The sequence below is a fragment of the Oncorhynchus mykiss genome, chromosome 21 (genome assembly GCF_057628025.1).
Source record: "Oncorhynchus mykiss isolate SJ-2025 chromosome 21, ASM5762802v1, whole genome shotgun sequence".
NCBI classification, from domain to species: Eukaryota; Metazoa; Chordata; class Actinopteri; order Salmoniformes; family Salmonidae; genus Oncorhynchus; species Oncorhynchus mykiss.
Window position 1 is genome coordinate 3,437,630 of NC_143042.1, and position 21,914 is coordinate 3,459,543.

Here is a 21,914-nt window from a genome sequence, read left to right on the forward strand (position 1 = left end):
TCCTCTATAGTGTCTAACTGGACTTCAACCAGGGTCCTCTACAGTGTCTGACTGGACTTCAACTATAGTGTCTGACTGGACTTCAACCAGGGTCCTCTATAATGTCTCTGACTGGACTTCAACCAGAGTCCTCTATAATGTCTCTGACTGGACTTCAACCAGAGTCCTCTATAATGTATCTGACTGGACTTCAACCAGAGTCCTCTATAATGTCTCTGACTGGACTTCAACCAGGGTCCTCTATAGTGTCTCTGACTGGACTTCAACCAGGGTCCTGTATAGTGTCTCTGACTGGACTTCAACCAGGGTCCTCTATAATGTCTCTGACTGGACTTCAACCAGGGTCCTCTATAGTGTCTCTGACTGGACTTCAACCAGGGTCCTCTATAATGTCTCTGACTGGACTTCAACCAGGGTCCTCTATAGTGTCTCTGACTGGACTTCAACCAGGGTCCTCTATAATGTCTCTGACTGGACTTCAACCAGGGTCCTCTATAATGTCTCTGACTGGACTTCAACCAGGGTCCTCTATAATGTCTCTGACTGGACTTCAACCAGGGTCCTCTACAGTGTCTCTGACTGGACTTCAACCAGAGTCCTCTATAGTGTCTCTGACTGGACTTCAACCAGGGTCCTCTATAATGTCTCTGACTGGACTTCAACCAGGGTCCTCTATAATGTCTCTGAAGGAACTTCAACCAGGGTCCTCTATAATATCTCTGACGGGACTTCAACCAGAGTCCTCTATAGTGTCTCTGACTGGACTTCAACCAGGGTCCTCTATAATGTCTCTGACTGGACTTCAACCAGAGTCCTCTATAATGTCTCTGACTGGACTTCAACCAGGGTCCTCTGTAGTGTCTCTGACTGGACTTCAACCAGGGTCCTCTATAGTGTCTCTGACTGGACTTCAACCAGGGTCCTCTATAGTGTCTCTGACTGGACTTCAACCAGGGTCCTCTATAGTGTCTCTGACTGGACTTCAACCAGGGTCCTCTATAGTGTCTCTGACTGGACTTCAACCAGTCAGACACACGTTCTTACCTCCATTACATAACAGCACACAAATGGTTTCTAAATCAAGATGTGTGTCTTACCTGTGTTCCGCATGGTGTATGAAGAGGACTGTGTCTTACCTGTGTTCTGCATAGTTTATGGAGAGGACTGTGTCTTACCTGTGTTCTGCATAGTGTATGGAGAGGACTGTGTCTTACCTGTGTTCTGCATAGTGTATGGAGAGCAGGACTCCAGAGTTGAGTCTCTCCTGCTTCAGAGTGGCCAGCACAGTGAACTCTGTCTTGTCTCTCAGCTTCTGGAGCATCACCTCTGCTACATCCTCCTTCACCCTCACGTTCCTCCATGAGTCTGAGGAGAGAGAGAGAGAAAGCAGAGAAAGAGAAAGCAGAGAGAGAGAGAACAGAGAGAGAGAGAGAGCAGAGAGAGAGAGAAAGCAGAGAGAGAGAAAGAGAGAGAGAGAGAGAGAGAGAGAGAGAGAGAGAGAGAGAGAGAGAGAGAGAGAAAAGGCAGAGAGAGAGAAAGCAGAGAGAGAAAGCAGAGAGAGAGAAAGCAGAGAGAGAAAAGGCAGAGATAGAGAAAGCAGAGAGAGAGAAAGATCTCTGAATCTTAGTGTTGTTGGTCACAAATGAACATCAAGCGCTGTAGTTCAAACAGGTGCTAAAATTAGAGTTGATCTATAAATGTAACGGCTGTGGGTACTGGAGGAGAGATTTAGGACACACTGCATTATGGTTATCCAACAAAATATAGTACCAGTCAAAAGTTTGGACAAGCCTACTCATTCAAGGGTTGTAAGTAACAACAACAAAAAATCCAAGGACATAGACATATCTGATGTTGGCAGAAAGCTTCAATTCTTGTTAAACAAATCAAAATATATTTTATATTTGAGATTCTTCAAATCCACACTTTGCCTTGATGACAGCTTTGCACACTCTTGCCATTCTCTCAACCAGCTTCACCTGGAATACTTTTTAAACAGTCTTGAAGGAGTTCCCACATATGCTGAGCATTTGTTGGCTGCTTTTCCTTCACTCCACGCTCCAACCCATCCCCAACCCATCTTAATTGGGTTGAGGTCGGGTGATTGTGGAGGCCAGGTCATCTGATGCAGCACTCCATAACTCTCCTTCTTGGTCAAATAGACCTTTTTTTATTTATTTTTTTTTACCTTTATTTAACCAGGCAAGTCAGTTAAGAACAAATTCTTATTTTCAATGACGGCCTGGGAACAGTGCCTGTTCAGGGGCAGAACGACAGATTTGTACCTTGTCAGCTCGGGGGTTTGAACTCGCAACCTTCCGGTTACCTTCCAACGCTCTAACCACTAGGCTACCCTGCCGCCCCAGCCTGTAGGTGTGTTGGTTCATTGTCCTGTTGAAAAACAAATGATAGGCCCACTGAGAGCAAACCAGATAGGATGGCATTCGCTGCAGAATACTGTGGTAGCCATGCTGGTTAAGTGTGCCTTGAATTCTAAATAAATAACAGACAGTGTCAACAGCAAAACACCCCCACACTATCACACCTCCTCCTCCATGCTTCACGGTGGGAACCACACATGTGGAGATCATCCGTTCACCTACTCTGCGTCTCACAAAGACACTGCGGTTGGAACCAAAACTCTCAAGTTTGGACTCCTCAGACCAAAGGACAGATTTTCCACCGGTCTAATGTCCATTGCTCGTGTTTCTTGGCCAAAGCAAGTCTCTTCTTCTTAGTGGTGCACTTTAGTAGTGGTTTCTTTGCATGAAGGACTGATTTACGCAGTCTCCTTTGAACAGTTGATGTTGAGACGTGTCTTGAACTCTGTGAAGCATTTATTTGAGCTGCAATTTCTGAGGCAGGTAACTCAAATGAACCTACCCTCTGCAGTAGAGGTAACTCTGGGTCTTCCTTTCCTGTGGCAGTCCTCATGAGAGACAGTTTCATCATAGCGCTTGATGTTTGTTTGCGACGGCACTCGAAGAAATGTTCAAAGTTCTTGACCTTTTCCGGATTGACTGACCTTCATGTCTTAAAGTAATGATGGACTGTCGTTTCTCTTTGCTTATTTGAGCTGTTCTTGCCATAATATGGACTTGGTCTTTTATCAAATAGGGCTATCTTCTGTATACCCCCCTATCTTGTCACAACACAACTTATTGGCTCAAACGCATTAAGAGGGATAGAAAGTCCACAAATGAACTTTTAACAAGGCACACCTCATAATTGAAATACATTTTTTTTTTTTTTACCTTTTTTTTTAACTAGGCAAGATAGTTAAGAACAGATGGAGATACAGAAAATGCTACTGGATAGATTGTCCTTCAGTCTCAGTTTCTGATAGAGAAGGAGACAGCAACCACAATCACTCACAGGGACAGAGATGTTATACTGTATGTTTCTGAGACTGAAACCATCATCACTCACAGGGACAGAGATGTTAAACTGTATGTTTCTGAGACTGAAACCATGATCACTCACAGGGATAGAGATTATACTGTATGTTTCTGAGACTGAAAATATCATCACAGATATGATATGACAGATATGTTGTACTGTGTGTCCCCAGTTTTAGAGCTGTGGTTATATTGGTTAATTAGTGTCATGTACAATCATTTAACCTTGATGAGTAAGGTCACATGGTCGCTACCCTTTGAGCGGGCTCTCATGTCAATAAACCATCTGTTCGACATTCTATCCTGTACTCTGTTGTGTTCCATATTGAAAAGGAACAGAACCCTGCTCCCTTTAACCGCGGATACAACACCTCACTTCCAGTGTATCTACAGAGAGAGTGAGAGAAGGGATTGGAACCACGGGAGCGCCCTGATCTCTGGCTGTCTTTTGTTCTCCCTCGGCCGAACCTATCTCTCCATCCTTCCACCCCTCTATCCTCAACTCACCTCCCTCTATCCTCTCCTCAGACATCTACGCTCCTTTAATGGAACCATCAAAAAGAGATGAAGGGAGTGTGTGTGTGTGTGTGTGTGTGTGTGGGGGGGGGGTGCATGCAGGGAGCCGTGACACGATTCAACCGCTTCACACTGACACCAGCTACATGGTCTTGTACGACATAAACACAGCATCTACAGCTGGTGAGAACAGGCTCAAAATACCTGGGGAGAAAACAATGTGGTCTGTACGGTGCATTCGGAAAGTATTCAGACCAGAACATTTATTAAATTGTTTTGTTTCTTCTCATCTACACACAATATTCCATAATGACAAAGCAAAAACAGGTTTCTAGAAATTTCTGCAAATGTGTTAAAAATACAAAACTGAAATATCACATTTACACAAGGATTCAGACCCTTTACTCAGTACTTTGTTGAAGCACCTTTGGCAGTGATTACAGCCTTGAGTCTTTTTGGGTATTACGATACAAGCTTGGCACACCTGTATTTGGGGAGTTTCTTCCATTCTTCTCTGTAGAGCCTCTCAAGCTCTGTCAGGTTGGAGGTGGGAGCGTCGCCATCTCTCCAGAGATGTTTGATCGGGTTCAAGTCTGTGCTCTGGCTGGGCCACTCAAGGACATTCAGAGACTTGTTCCGAAACCACACCTGAGTTGTCTTGGCTGTGTGCTTAAGATCGTTGTCCTGTTGGAAGGTGAACCTTCACCCCAGTCTGAGGTCCTGAGCACTCTACAGCAGGTATTCACTCTGTACTTTGCTCTGTTCGTCTTTCCCTCGATCCTGACTAGTCTCCCAGTCCATACCACTGAAAAACATCCCAACAGCATGAAACTGCCACCACCATGCTTCACCGTAGGGATGGTGCCAGGTTTCCTCAAGACGTGACGCTCAGCATTCAGGTCAAAGAGTTCAATCTTGGTTTCATCAGACCAGAGAATCTTGTTTCTCATTGTCTGAGAGTCTTTAGGTGCCTTTTAGAAAACTCCAAGCGGACTGTCATGTGCCTTTTACTGAGGAGTAGCTTCCATCTGACCACTCTACCATAAAGGCCTAATTGGTGGAGTGCTGTAGAGATTGTTGTCCTTCTGGAATGTTCTCCCATCATCACACAGGAACTCTGGATCTCTGTCAGAGTGATCATCGGGTTCTTGCTCACCTCCCTGACCAAGGCCCTTCTCCCCAGACTGCTCAGTTTGGCCCGGCGGTCAGCTCTAGGAAGAGTCTTGGTGGTTCCAAACTTCTTCCATTTAATAATGATGGAGGCCACTGTGTTCTTGGGGACCTTCAATGCTGCAGAAATGTTTTGATACCCTTCCCCAGATCTGTGCCTCGACACAATCCTGTCTCAGAGTTCTTCGGACAATTCCTTCGACCTCATGACTTGATTTTTGCTCTGACATGCACTGTCAACTGTGAGACCTTATACAGACAGGTGTGTGTCTTTCCAAATCATGTCCAATCAATTTAATTTACCACAGTTGGACTCCAATGAAATTGTAGAAACATCTCAAGGATGATCAATGGAACAGGATCCACCCGAGCTCAATTTCGAGTCTCACAGCAAAGGGTCTGAATACTTATGTAAATAAGTTATTTCTGGGTTTTTTAAATGTCTAAAAACCTGTTTCGCTTTGTTATTATTAGGTATCATGTATAGATAGATTTTTTATTTTAACAATTTTAGTATAAGGCTGTAACGTAACAAAATGTGGGAAAAGTCAAGGGGTCTGAATACTTTCCAAATGCACTGTATGTCCCATACATACAGTATATACTACCATATATACCGTTTTTACTACCATAGATACAGTATTTACCACCATAGATACAGTATTTACTACCGTAGATACAGTATATACTACCATAGATACAGTATGTACTACAATAGGTACAGTATGTACTACCATATATATATATATATATATATAGTATATACTACCATAGATACACTATGTACTACCATAGATACAGTATGTACTACAATAGGTACAGTATGTACTACCATATATATATATATATATATATAGTATATACTACCATAGATACAGTATATACTACCATATATACCATTTTACTACCATAGATACAGTATTTACTACCATAGATACAGTATTTACTACCATAGATACAGTATATACTACCATAGATACTGTTTTTACTACCATAGATACAGTATTTACTACCATAGATACAGTATTTACTACCATAGATACAGTATATACTACCATAAATACAGTATGTACTACCATTAATATATATAGTATATACTACCATAGATACAGTATGTACTACAATAGGTACAGTATGTACTACCATAAATACAGTATGTACTACCATATATATATATATATATATATAGTATATACTACAATAGATACAGTAAGTACTACAATAGGTACAGTATGTACTACCATATATATATATATATATATATATAGTATATACTACCATAGATACAGTATGTACTACAATAGGTACAGTATGTACTACCATATATATATATATATATATATATATATATATAGTATATACTACCATAGATACAGTATGTACTACAATAGGTACAGTATGTACTACCATATATATATATATATATATATATATATATATATATATATAGTATATACTACCATAGATACAGTATGTACTACAATAGGTACAGTATGTACTACCATATATATATATATATAGTATGTACTACCATAGATACAGTATGTACTACAATAGCTACAGTATGTACTACCATATATATATATATATATATATATATATATATATATATATATATATATATAGTATATACTACCATAGATACAGTATGTACTACAATAGGTACAGTATGTACTACCATATATATATATATATATATATATATATATATATATATATATATATATATAGTATATACTACCATAGATACAGTATGTACTACAATAGGTACAGTATGTACTACCATATATATATATATATATATATATATATATATAGTATATACTACCATATATACAGTATGTACTACAATAGGTACAGTATGTACTACCATTTTAAGTACTTGGGGACATGGCCCTACAGTTGATTATGATACTGTCATTTGTTTTAAACTCAACTTTAAAATACTCAACTGTGTAACATAGCTGATGAGGACATTTAGATGATTGTAGTGGTGGGGAGGGGGGGGGGGGGTTGCTGTTCTCAACAGCAGCACACAGTGGGCTAACATGTGACCATTCTTGTTGAGGAACAACAGCCATTCTCTCTCTATCCAACCCCCCTCCCCTCTCTCCATCTGTCATCAGAAAGGAAGAAAGAAAGAACAGAGAGAGAGAACGAGAGAGAAGCCTATCCTCATGCTCCCTGTCTATAACAGTATCTGTTCAACAGCCAGCTGTCTGTCCTTAATTGACAAGTGTCCATATGGACTGGTTGGGTGGTGATGTCATAAGGACCACGATCTCACAACGCTCACACTTAACACTCTCTAACATACATTAGAAGTAGACGCAATGGGGGCTCTTCCCCCAAAATAATTCAAGGCATTCAATATTTCAATAAACTAACTCACAGAAGACAATGCAATTCAACCAATTAGAAATGACAAGGTGGGCCACTGACTCAAGCTGAATAAATGTGGATTAGTTGTTTGAAAATAAGCAGAAGGTCTAGAGGTCACATCTCACACTGTGTAGAAATCTGCAAGACAACAAGAAGACTTGAGCAGCTTTCACCAGAACAGGGAAATTGAATGTGTGCCCATTTTACAGTTGTAATATCTTACGTTTGATGCAGATCATTGTCCCGTGTAGCAGGAAATGCACATTGTAGTGTATTCAAGGATTAAAATGGCTTCTAAAGATTATAATATTCACTTTCAAATATTCAGACTTGATTTATCCTATTTAAAAATGTTACAACCCATACAAACATGTATATTGTTTAGAAACAAGATAATAATTCACATGTCCTGTTGCTGCAGGATTATTTTCGTGCTTTGAGAAACTGGTCAAATGAAGATACAACATCTGTATGTTTCTCATGAATGTTGAAATGGTTTAACACCCAGTCAGAGGGTTCAGATTCATGGAGATTACTACTAATCTGCACCATATGGTCTATTTTATTTTACCCCACTGTCCTCTTAAGACTTAACCTGTGGGTGATGGGGGAGGGAGGGTGTACATAACACTCTTGTCTCTCTCTCTCTCTCTCTCTCTCTCTCTCTCTCTCTCTCTCTCTCTCTCTCGACTCTCTCTCTCTCTCTCTCTCTGTCTCTCTCTCTGTCTCTCTCTCTCTATCTCTCTCTGTCTGTCTCTCTCTGTCTGTCTCTCTCTGTCTCTCTGATACACAAATCCTGTCACTTTGTCCTGGGTTACAGTTAGTGTTGTAGTGATACAGATCAATACAACATGCAGAGAGAAGAGATAAGAAGCTCCACACACACACACACACACACACACACACACACACACACACACACACACACACACACACACACACACACACACACACACACACACACACACACACACATACACACACACACACACACACACACACAGCCAGCCAGCCTGCCTGTCTGGTGCCTCAGAGGGACTGGCCTCATTTCAGGGCTTTCCAGGTCTCTCTTTCTCTTTTTCAGGGCTTCTCCTGTTCCTGCTGCCTGGCCTTCTGTCAGACACTCTGTCTCCGCTGTATTGAACCACAGCCTGGTGACACAAACAAACACACACACACACACTTGTACCGGCCTGCAGCCATCATCACAATACTAGTTAGTTATCTCCCTGAGAAAACTATAAATAAACCACAGCATCAACCATGGTCTATGACTTGGGCTACTGGAGTCTTTGACAATTTTTTGGGCCTAGTATATAGGTCCTGGATGGTAGGAAGCTTGGCCCCAGTGATGTACTGGGCCGTACACACTACCCTCTGCAGAGCCTTATGGTCGGATGCCGAACAGTTGCCATACCAGGCGGTGATGCAACCGGTCAGGACGCTCTCGATGGTGCAGCTATGAAACATTTTGAGGATCTGTAGACCCATGACAAGTCTTTTCAGTCTCTTGAGGGGGAAAAGGTGTTGTCGTGCCCTTATCAAAACTGTCTTGGTGTGTTAGACCATGATAGTTTGTTGTTGATGTGGACACCAAGGAACTTGAAACTCTCGACCTGCTCCACTACAGCCCCGTCGATGTTAATGGGGGCCTGTTCGGCCCGCCTTTTCCTGTAGTCCACGATCAGCTCATTTGTCTTGCTCACATTGAGGGAGAGGTTGTTGTCGTGGCACCACACTGCGAGTTCTCTGACCTCTAGGCTGTCTTCTCATTGTCGGTGATCAGGCCTACACTGTGTCGTCATCAAACTTAGTAATGGTGTTGGAGTCGTGCTTGGCCATGCAGTCGTGGGATTACATCTAGATTGATTAATGAGATGCTGCCTTGTGTTTTTATCAAGTTTGGGGTGTAAAAGTTTGATTTATCAAGATACATGCCATGGATTTGGTCACAGGAACTGGTCACAGGAAGTGGCCACAGGAACCAACGTGTGTGTGTTTGCGTGCGTGCATGCGTGTTTGTGTGTGTGTGTGTGTGTGTGTGTGTGTGTGTGTGTGTGTGTGTGTGTGTGTGTGTGTGTGTGTGTGTGTGTGTGTGTGTCTGCTTGTGGGCGTGCATATGTGTGTGTGTCTATTTAAATCAGCTGAATGATTCATGACAAGTAGCCATTACACAGGGAACAAGTGTCTCAACTCCAAATAGCGTTGAATTAAAGCAGGGGAATTAACAGCGCAGATTCCTACAGCCTGGCAGAGAGACAGAGGGATCAACAGGGAGAGAGAGAAGGAGAGAGAGCACTTAGAAGACAGGATGACTCGCTTTTACAAAATAAGACCAATTCATTGGAGAAATATCATCCTGTTTCAATCTCAAGTGGTCAGATGAAACCAGATCACATCTTGTTCTGATAGAACATTTGATCTAAATATTACTTCTACCACTTAATGATGCACTTCTAATGTACCTCTCTGGGATACATCACTTCTAATGTACCTCTCTGGGATACATCACTTCTAATGTACCTCTCTGGGATACATCACTTCTAATGTACCTCTCTGGGATACATCACTTCTAATGTACCTCTCTGGGATACATCACTTCTAATGTACCTCTCTAGAATACATCACTTCTAATGTACCTCTCTGGGATACATCACTTCTAATGTACCTCTCTGGGATACATCACTTCTAATGTACCTCTCTGGGATACATCACTTCTAATGTACCTCTCTGGGATACATCACTTCTAATGTACCTCTCTGGGATACATCACTTCTAATGTACCTCTCTGGGATACATCACTTCTAATGTACCTCTCTGGGATACATCACTTCTAATGTACCTCTCTAGAATACATCACTTCTAATGTACCTCTCTGGGATACATCACTTCTAATGTACCTCTCTGGGATACATCACATATAATGTACCTCTCTGGGATACATCACTTCTAATGTACCTCTCTGGGATACATCACTTCTAATGTACCTCTCTGGGATACATCACTTCTAATGTACCTCTCTAGAATACATCACTTCTAATGTACCTCTCTGGGATACATCACTTCTAATGTACCTCTCTAGAATACATCACTTCTAATGTACCTCTCTGGGATACATCACTTCTAATGTACCTCTCTGGGATACATCACTTCTAATGTACCTCTCTGGGATACATCACTTCTAATGTACCTCTCTGGGATACATCACTTCTAATGTACCTCTCTAGAATACATCACTTCTAATGTACCTCTCTAGAATACATCACTTCTAATGTACCTCTCTGGGATACATCACTTCTAATGTACCTCTCTGGGATACATCACTTCTAATGTACCTCTCTGGGATACATCACTTCTAATGTACCTCTCTGGGATACATCACTTCTAATGTACCTCTCTGGGATACATCACTTCTAATGTACCTCTCTGGGATACATCACTTCTAATGTACCTCTCTGGGATACATCACTTCTAATGTACCTCTCTGGGATACATCCCTTCTAATGTACCTCTCTAGAATACATCACTTCTAATGTACCTCTCTGGGATACATCACTTCTAATGTACCTCTCTGGGATACATCACTTCTAATGTACCTCTCTGGGATACATCACTTCTAATGTACCTCTCTGGGATACATCACTTCTAATGTACCTCTCTAGAATACATCACTTCTAATGTACCTCTCTGGGATACATCACTTCTAATGTACCTCTCTGGGATACATCACTTCTAATGTACCTCTCTGGGATACATCACTTCTAATGTACCTCTCTGGGATACATCACTTCTAATGTACCTCTCTGGGATACATCACTTCTAATGTACCTCTCTTGAATACATCACTTCTAATGTACCTCTCTGGGATACATCACTTCTAATGTACCTCTCTGGGATACATCACTTCTAATGTACCTCTCTGGGATACATCACTTCTAATGTACCTCTCTGGGATACATCACTTCTAATGTACCTCTCTGGGATACAACACTTCTAATGTACCTCTCTGGGATACATCACTTCTAATGTACCTCTCTGGGATACATCACATATAATGTACCTCTCTGGGATACATCACGTATAATGTACCTCTCTAGAATACATCACTTCTAATGTACCTCTCTGGGATACATCACTTCTAATGTACCTCTCTGGGATACATCACTTCTAATGTACCTCTCTGGGATACATCACTTCTAATGTACCTCTCTGGGATACATCACTTCTAATGTACCTCTCTGGGATACATCACATATAATGTACCTCTCTGGGATACATCACTTCTAATGTACCTCTCTGGGATACATAACAAAATACTCTCAGAACTGTTTCCAACACATAGGCCTTTAATCTCTGCTTCCTGTTATCCAATGCATCATGGATATATGTTCTATGACTAATGTTGCTACCGCTGTTAGGCCTCTTGCCCTTCTGTCTGGTTGACACACAGAGCTTGGCAATGGGCACAGGAATGGCATCTCACGTGTATGTGTGTATGTGTGTTACATTCACACACACACACGCACGCACACACACACACGTAGAGCCGACAACACTACACTAACGGCATCCTGTCCTGCTGTGCGGTTGCAGATACAGTCTCTATTGGAGTGATGAGTAAGCAGCAACCTGATTGCTGCACTGAACAGAGAGAGAGCATCCAGTCAGCATGGAGAGGTACAGGTGTAGGATCTTAATTTGATCCCCCTGTTGCAGGAAATTTCAGACTTGATTTTCACTTACGAAAAATGTATCAACCTCTACGAAAATGCACATGAATTATAATCCTAATACTACAGGATTGTTTTCCTGCTGTAGCAAACTTGCTCATATTATGATCCTACATCTGTACAGGGAGGGTTCACTCACTCAGCAGGGTTGAGGGGCACACTGACTTTGTTTGTGATATGAAACCTGATGAGATTGATGAAACTCATGACCTATTCTTTGGCAGGTGTGGAATCCTCTTTCACCTCTGGATACCATATATCTATGATGACAACTTTCAATTATCTCTATGAAGGCATCAAGGGAACAGGTGGGTTATAATTGTACACGAAAGAGAAAATATCATTTCTATAATAGATGAATAGATGTAGTTGACGGATAAACCATAATGGGGTCCATCTAATCCTTGTGAAAGCCTAGAATTCTGGGAGAGAGGAGAAGGGAGAACAGTGGTAGGATGTTCCTGTATGGACACACACACACACACACAGACAGCACTCTGCAGGCAGAAACACTGGCTACAATTCCTCTCATTCCTGAGTTGTTTGAATCATATATACAGTGCCTTCAGAAAATATTCATAACCCTTGATTCATACCACGTTTTGTGCTGTTACAGCCCGAATTCTAAATGGATTAAATATATTTTTTTCCTCACCCATCTACACACAATAACCCATAATGACTAAGTGAAGACATGTTTTTAGAAATGTTTGCAAATGTATACACAAATATCTAAATTACATAAGTATTAACACCCCCGAGTCAATACATGTTAGAATCACCTTTGGCAGCAATTACAGCGGTGAGTCTTTCTGGGTAAGTCTCTAAGAGCTTTGGACACCTGGATTGTACAATATATGCCCATTATTCTTTTCAGGATTCTTAAGGCTCTGTCAAACTGGTCATTGCTAGACAACCAGATTTAAGTCAAAACTGTACCTCGGCCACCCAGGAACATTTACTGTCGTCTTGGTAAGAAACTCCAGTGAATATTTGGCCTTTTAGGTTATGTTCCTGCTGAAAGGTTCATTCATCTCCCAGTGTCTGTTGGGAAGCAGACTGAAGCAGGTTTTCCTCTAGGATTTTGCCTGTGCTTTGCTCCATTCCATTTAATATTTAATCCTGAAAAACTCCTCAGTCCTTAACGATTACAAGCATACCCATAACATGATGCAGCCACCACTACACTTGAAAATATGGAGAGTGATACTCAGTAATGTGTTGTATTGGATTTGCCACAAACATAACACTTTGTATTCAAGAAAAAAAGTGAATTGCTTTGCCACATTTGTTTTGCAGTATTAGTGCAGTGTTGCAAACAAACTGCATGTTTTCGGACATTTTTATTCTGTACAAGCTTCCTCCTTTTCACTCTGTCAATTAGCTTAGTATTGTAGAGTAACGACAATGTGGTCTTTGTGGTTGAATCTATCTTTGAAATGAACTGCTTGACTGAGGGATCTTACAGATAATTGTATGTGTGAGGTAATCATTCACAAATCATGTTAAACACTGTTATTGCACACAGAGTGAGTCCATGCAACTTATTATGTGAGTTTTAAAGCACATTTTTACTCCTGAACTTCTTTAGGCTTGTCATAACAAAAGGGGTTGAATACTTCATTCTGCCTTTCATTCTGATTCTCATAGCCTCAACAAAACCATGGACTGGTACTGGTACTGTGGATAAAAGGCCTACAAATTAAATTGTATTTGAAAACAACAGGTGTAAACAGTGAACTGCTTACTTACGAGCCCCTAAACAACAATGTAAAAAGTAACTAAGAAACATTTGCTAAATAAACCAAAGTAGAAAATAACAATAACGAGGCTGTATACAAGGGGTACCAGTACAGAGTCAATGTGCAGGGGTACCAGTACAGAGTCAATGTGCAGGGGTACCAGTACAGAGTCAATGTGCAGGGGTACCAGTACAGAGTCAATGTGCAGGGGTACCAGTACAGAGTCAATGTGCAGGGGTACCAGTACAGAGTCAATGTGCAGGGGTACCAGTACAGAGTCAATGTGCAGGGGTACCAGTACAGAGTCAATGTGCAGGGGTACCAGTACAGAGTCAATGTGCAGGGGTACCAGTACAGAGTCAATGTGCAGGGGTACCAGTACAGAGTCAATGTGCAGGGGTACCAGTACAGAGTCAATGTGCAGGGGTACCAGTACAGAGTCAATGTGCAGGGGTACCAGTACAGAGTCAATGTGCAGGGGTACGAGTTAGTCAAGATCATTTAGGTAATATGTACATGTAGGTCGGGGTGAAGTGACTATGCATAGATAATAAACAGAGAGTAGCAGCAGCATACGTGAAGAGTGTGAAGGAATGTGTGTGTGTGTGTGTGTGTGTGTGTGTGTGTGTGTGTGTGTGTGTGTGTGTGTGTGTGTGTGTGTGTGTGTGTGTGTGTGTATGTGTGTGTGTGTGTGTGTGTGTGTGTGTGTGTGTGTGTGTGTGTGTGTGTGTATGTGTGTGTGTGTGTGTGTGTGTGTGTGTGTGTGTGTGTGTGTGTGTGTGTGTGTGTGTGTGTGTAATATGTGTGGGTGTGTGGTTAGGGTCCAGTGAGTGTACATTGAGCCTGTGCAAGAGAGTCAGTGCAAAACATAAAAGACGCCTATGAAATGAATGACTTAAGCTTCGACACAAAGCAGAGTTTTCATCCCTGTTTTCTGCTCTGGGGGGGCGGTCTGCATTGCTAGCTCAGACACAGCCACTGAAGCTCAGATCAACACCCTCAGTTTGGAGGCATCAGAGAGAGAAACTCAAGATCAACACCCTCAGTTTGGAGACATCAGAGAGAGAAACTTACAGAAAGTCTGAATGAAAGAAACAGAGACTCTTGTGGAAGATGAAAATAAATAAAAATCTCCCTCACACAAACACATTCCACACATTTTGCCATGGGGCAAAGAGAAAATGTGCAGCTTTATAGCTAATCTCATGATATTCTACACATTTTCCCATGAGGTTGAGAGAAAATTGCTGTTATATAGCTAACTTTCTGCAACTTATATTGCCATGGGTCAGAGAAAAACAGTTTTATAGCTAATCATGCTATTGTACACATTTTGCAATTAGGCTGAGAGAATTTAGCTAATTTTCTGCAATTCTACACATATTGCCATGAAGCAGAAATAAAAAAAAATGCAGTTTTATAGCTAATCATGCTATTCTACACATTTGTCAATGAGAATGAGCATAAATGTTGCAGTCTGACAGTTAATTTACTGTAGTTCAAGGCCTACTATATCTGGGGGTGGGGTGGAGGGGGGGGCACACTATAACCCGCTGCGGGGTATGTGGTATACCAGTGTTTACTAAACCTACAACTCCAGACATGGGATTAGAAGTCGCAATATGGGGACAGCCGAATGACAGAATGAAAGACTTCTGTATGGGTTGGGATTTCTATTTTGGATCTTTGTTTTGCTGATCTACGTCTGGCAAAAGAATGGGATAAATAGTCTATCATTTATAGACTGAAACAATAATGTCGCTGCCAATAGTTCACTGCAGCTTGGCACCAGGCCACGATGGTGTTCTCTGTTATGACGGGGTTATCTGTTATGACGGGGTTATCTATTATGACGGGGTTATCTATTATGACGGGTTATCTGTTATGACGGGGTTATCTATTATGACAGGGTTATCTGTTATGACGGGGTTATCTGTTATGACGGGGTTATCTGTTATGACGGGGTTATCTATTATGACGGGGTTATCTATTATGACGGGGTTATCTGTTATGACGGGGTTATCTATTATGACAGGGTTATCTGTTATGACGGGTTATCTATTATGACGGGGTTATCTATTATGACGGGGTTATCTATTATGACAGGGTTATCTGTTATGACAATCTGTTATGACGGTGTTATCTGTTATGACAGGGTTATCTATTATGACAGGGTTATCTGTTATGACGGGGTTATCTATTATGACGGGGTTATCTGTTATGACGGGGTTATCTGTTATGACGGGGTTATCTATTATGACGGGGTTATCTGTTATGACGGGGTTATCTGTTATGACGGAGTTATCTGTTATGATGGGGTTATCTGTTATGACGGGGTTATCTACTTTCGTCATACAGTGGGCCGAGGGTAACGTTAATGCTTTATCCCGCTATGGGTGAAACGTCAAGACCAAACGTCTATCCTAGCAGTAGGCTACCTGCTTTATAACAGGTGTGTAGGCTATTTGAACTCAATGTCTTATGACATAGCAGAAGATTAGTCACACGTGCAAACGTAAACAAGATCAAAGTTAGAGTAATATTTTTATTTTACCTTTATTTAACTAGGCAAGTCAGTTAAGAACAAATTCTTATTTTCAATGACGACCTAGGAACAGTGGGTTAACTGCCTGTTCAGGGGCAGAACGACAGATTTTCACCATGTCAGCTCTTGCAACCTTTCGGTTACTTGTCCAATGCTCTAACCACTAGGCTACCTGCCTCTTACCACTAGGGTAGCTGCCTCTAACCACTAGGCTAGCTGCTTTTAACCACTAGGCTAGCTGCTTTTAACCACTAGGCTAGCTGCCTCTAACCACTAGGCTACCTACCTCTAACCACTAGGCTAGCTGCTTCTAACCACTAGGCTACCTGCCTCTAACCACTAGCCTACCTGCCCCTAACCACTAGGCTAGCTGCCTCTAACCACTAGGCTACCTGCCTCTAACCAGTAGGCTACCGGCCTTTAACCACTAGGCTACCTGCCTCTAACCACTAGGCTACCTGCCTTTAACCACTAAGTTACCTGCCTCTAACCAGTAGGCTACCGGCCTTTAACCACTAGGCTACCTGCCTCTAACCACTAGGCTAGCTGCTTCTAACCACTAGGCTAGCTGCCTCTAACCACTAGGCTACCTGCCTCTAACCAGTAGGCTACCGGCCTTTAACCACTAGGCTACCTGCCTCTAACCACTAGGCTAGCTGCTTCTAACCACTAGGCTAGCTGCCTCTAACCACTAGGCTACCTGCCTCTAACCAGTAGGCTACCTGCCTCTAACCACTAGGCTATCTGCCTCTAACTACTAGGCTAGCTGCCTCTAACCACTAGGTTACCTGCCTCTAACCACTAGGCTAGCTGTCTCTAACCACTAGGTTACCTGCCTCTAACCACTAGGCTAGCTGCTTCTAACCACTAGGCTACCTGCCTCTAACCACTAGGCTACCTGACTCTAATCACTAGGCTATCTGCCTCTAACCACTAGGCTACCTGCCTCTAACTACTAGGCTAGCTGCCTCTAACCACTAGGTTACCTGCCTCTAACCACTAGGCTAGCTGCCTCTAACCAGTAGGCTACCTGCCTCTAACCACTAGCCTACCTGCCCCTAACCACTAGGCTAGCTGCCTCTAACCACTAGGCTACCTGCCTCTAACCAGTAGGCTACCGGCCTTTAACCACTAGGCTACCTGCCTCTAACCACTAGGCTACCTGCCTTTAACCACTAAGTTACCTGCCTCTAACCAGTAGGCTACCGGCCTTTAACCACTAGGCTACCTGCCTCTAACCACTAGGCTAGCTGCTTCTAACCACTAGGCTAGCTGCCTCTAACCACTAGGCTACCTGCCTCTAACCAGTAGGCTACCGGCCTTTAACCACTAGGCTACCTGCCTCTAACCACTAGGCTAGCTGCTTCTAACCACTAGGCTAGCTGCCTCTAACCACTAGGCTACCTGCCTCTAACCAGTAGGCTACCTGCCTCTAACCACTAGGCTATCTGCCTCTAACTACTAGGCTAGCTGCCTCTAACCACTAGGTTACCTGCCTCTAACCACTAGGCTAGCTGTCTCTAACCACTAGGTTACCTGCCTCTAACCACTAGGCTAGCTGCTTCTAACCACTAGGCTACCTGCCTCTAACCACTAGGCTACCTGACTCTAATCACTAGGCTATCTGCCTCTAACCACTAGGCTACCTGCCTCTAACTACTAGGCTAGCTGCCTCTAACCACTAGGTTACCTGCCTCTAACCACTAGGCTAGCTGCCTCTAACCAGTAGGCTACCTGCCTCTAACTACTAGGCTACCTGCCTCTACCCACTAGATTACCTGCCTCTAACCACTAGGCTATCTGCCTCTAACCACTAGGCTACCTACCTCTAACCACTAGGCTAGCTGCTTCTAACCACTAGGCTACCTGCCTCTAACCACTAGCCTACCTGCCCCTAACCACTAGGCTAGCTGCCTCTAACCACTAGGCTACCTGCCTCTAACCAGTAGGCTACCGGCCTTTAACCACTAGGCTACCTGCCTCTAACCACTAGGCTACCTGCCTTTAACCACTAAGTTACCTGCCTCTAACCAGTAGGCTACCGGCCTTTAACCACTAGGCTACCTGCCTCTAACCACTAGGCTAGCTGCTTCTAACCACTAGGCTAGCTGCCTCTAACCACTAGGCTACCTGCCTCTAACCAGTAGGCTACCTGCCTCTAACCACTAGGCTATCTGCCTCTAACTACTAGGCTAGCTGCCTCTAACCACTAGGTTACCTGCCTCTAACCACTAGGCTAGCTGTCTCTAACCACTAGGTTACCTGCCTCTAACCACTAGGCTAGCTGCTTCTAACCACTAGGCTACCTGCCTCTAACCACTAGGCTACCTGACTCTAATCACTAGGCTATCTGCCTCTAACCACTAGGCTACCTGCCTCTAACTACTAGGCTAGCTGCCTCTAACCACTAGGTTACCTGCCTCTAACCACTAGGCTAGCTGCCTCTAACCAGTAGGCTACCTGCCTCTAACTACTAGGCTACCTGCCTCTACCCACTAGATTACCTGCCTCTAACCACTAGGCTATCTGCCTCTAACCACTAGGCTACCTGCCTCTAACTACTAGGCTAGCTGCCTCTAACCACTAGGTTACCTGCCTCTAACCACTAGGCTAGCTGCCTCTAACCACTAGGTTACCTGCCTCTAACCACTAGGCTAGCTGCCTCTAACCACTAGGCTACCTGCCTCTAACCACTAGGCTACCTGACTCTAATCACTAGGCTACCTGCCTCTAACCACTAGGCTACCTACCTCTAACCACTAGGCTACCTGCCGCTAACCACTAGGCTAGCTGCCTCTAACCACTAGGCTACCTGCCTCTAACCACTAGGCTACCTGCCGCCCCTTGAGAGTAATGCATAGATATGGGTCAAATACAGTTTTCGGGTCTTACCTTGGAAAAGAAAGGCTCTGCTCTCATTGTGGAACCCCTGAACTTGAAAAACTCCAGCGTAAGACTCTCCCAACTTCAGTTCATCGAATACGTTGATGCGGAGGGCTGGATCGACACCAAAGCCTAGAGCTGGATGAGAGAGACCGGATAGATAGAAAGAGTCCGGCCGCGGCAGAGATAGCGTTAGTTCAGCACCATGGACAGCGACCGTCAGTCCGACACCTAGGTGTGGACACAGCGCAGCCGGCTATTGCTGCTATATCATGATGTAATGCTGCGAAACTTAGCCTACAAACCTCTATTCTGATAGGTTACAACTTCCTACACAGCCAAAATTGTAAAATTATTGTAAAACACGAAAAATAAGAAATACATTAATTCAGTTATCAACTGAAACCACGTCACAGTAACATACTAAAATCAAAACATGACAGTTATGGGAAATCAATCAACATAATTGCGTAACAAAATGCGGACATTTAGCTTACCTGGGAAGATGGCAAATGTACTGTACAAAAAATAAAGTTTGAATGGTCCCATCATGAATGGAAAATAATCACAACGATTAGTCCATGCTTATCTGTCCACTTTCAAAAACACTGCTGGTACTAAAATACCGCAGGCGATTCGCGTCAGTCAGAAGAAAACCACATGCTCGCAAAATAACGCGTCATCTAATATTGACCGTCGGCGTTCTTAGAACTTTTAAGACCAATTAGAAATATTTGACGTCAAAATATTCCATTCAGCATCCGTGATGATTCAGAAGAGAACGATGAAGACAGGTGCAACATCATCACTACACGGGCTGCTAGGTGGTGAGTGAGTGCGAGGAGGCTGGTATGTGGAGAAGCAAAAAGGATGGAAAGGATGGAAAGCGAAAGGATAGCGTCTGTGGACAGCGTTCCTGCCCCCTTTTGGTCTACGGTGGAACACAATCAAGGAGATGATTTCTCAACATTACCAAATGACCGTAGGAGAGTGGCATTTAACGTTTGATATTCAATGATAGTAATTTAATCAGAAAACAATTTCAGCTGGGCGTTTTTCGTGATCCTCTGGCGTGCTTAGCCTACTGCACATGTGTTTTTCAGGGTGGTAAAACGATCTTTAGAAAATACAAAATGTTCCCTTCAATATTAAAATGCATTGAGAGCTAAATTCCATGCACCACACCTTCAGCCTTTAGAGAGAAGAGCTCCCTGGGCATCTAAACTATTAACATACCATTATCATTAACATCCTCTATGTCATTAACACACCATTATAATTAACATCCTGTTCCACCATTATCGGGTTAATTACTCTTAAAGAACAGATGCACACTCAGCAAGCCGGTCCTGATGAACTGTAGTTAAAAGGCTCTTTGCACCTTGCCATTTTCACAATCCTTCAGTTGTCAAGCAAGGCATATCTCTTAGAAGTCACGCCCACCCTACATATATTCAGAACCAGAAGGCACATGTCTGGTACTTCTATGTTAATCAATAAGATGGATATAATTACATGTTATACCGAGAGGGAGGGATGCATTGCTGCAGTGTTGCCTGTAGCAACACACAAACACACACACATATACACACACATACACACACACACACACACACACACACACACACACACACACACACACACACACACACACACACACACACACACACACACACACACATATACACACACATATACACACACATACACACACACACACACACGCACACACACACATATACACACACACACACATATACACACACATATACACACACATATACACACACATATACACACACATACACACACATGTACACACACACACACACACACACACACAAACACACACATATACACACACATATACACACACATATACAGACACATATACACATACACACAAAAACACATATACACACACACACACACACACACACAAATACAAACTGAGCCACATGTCACCAGGTGCCCTTGAGAATCTATTGAGGAGAGACAGGTTGCCATGGAACCTGGAGGCTCATTAGCATATGCATGAGGGTCAGATAATGACACAGGGGTCACACGGATCATTCGGCGTTCAGGGTCTCAACCTACAGTAGTCAGGGCTTGATGGACTATATAGTATAGAAACTCTGAACAGCTCTGTAGTATGTTAAACTCTATACAGCTCTGTAGTATGTTAAACTCTATACAGCTCTGTAGTATGTTAAACTCTATACAGCTCTGTAGTGTGTTAAACTCTATACAGCTCTGTAGTATGTTAAACTCTATACAGCTCTGTACTATGTTAAACTCTATACAGCGCTGTAGTATGTTAAACTCTATACAGCTCTGTACTATGTTAAACTCTATACAGCGCTGTAGTATGTTAAACTCTATACAGCTCTGTACTATGTTAAACTCTATACAGCGCTGTAGTATGTTAAACTCTATACAGCTCTGTACTATGTTAAACTCTATACAGCTCTGTAGTATGTTAAACTCTATACAGCTCTGTAGTATGTTAAACTCTATACAGCTCTGTAGTATGTTAAACTGTAGTATG

The 21,914-nt window shown here is 42.7% G+C and overlaps 1 protein-coding gene across 2 annotated transcripts in view; it reads right to left on the reverse strand.

The window, feature by feature from the left end:
• nell2b (NEL-like 2b) overlaps positions 1-20,572 on the reverse strand; it is a 113,605-nt gene extending 93,033 nt beyond the window's left edge. The window contains exons 1-3 of one of the 2 annotated variants that reach the window (XM_090213480.1): positions 19,864-20,572; positions 19,376-19,504; positions 1,215-1,365 (exon numbers count right to left, since the gene is read on the reverse strand). In XM_090213480.1, the coding sequence (XP_090069606.1) occupies positions 1,215-1,365; positions 19,376-19,504; positions 19,864-19,918 (335 nt within the window). In that variant the 5' untranslated portion in view covers positions 19,919-20,572. Of the gene's footprint in view, positions 1-1,175; positions 1,366-19,375; positions 19,505-19,863 lie in introns of both variants that reach the window. The other variant, XM_090213481.1, reaches the window with a different exon arrangement.
• Between the last annotated feature and the right edge of the window lie 1,342 nt (positions 20,573-21,914).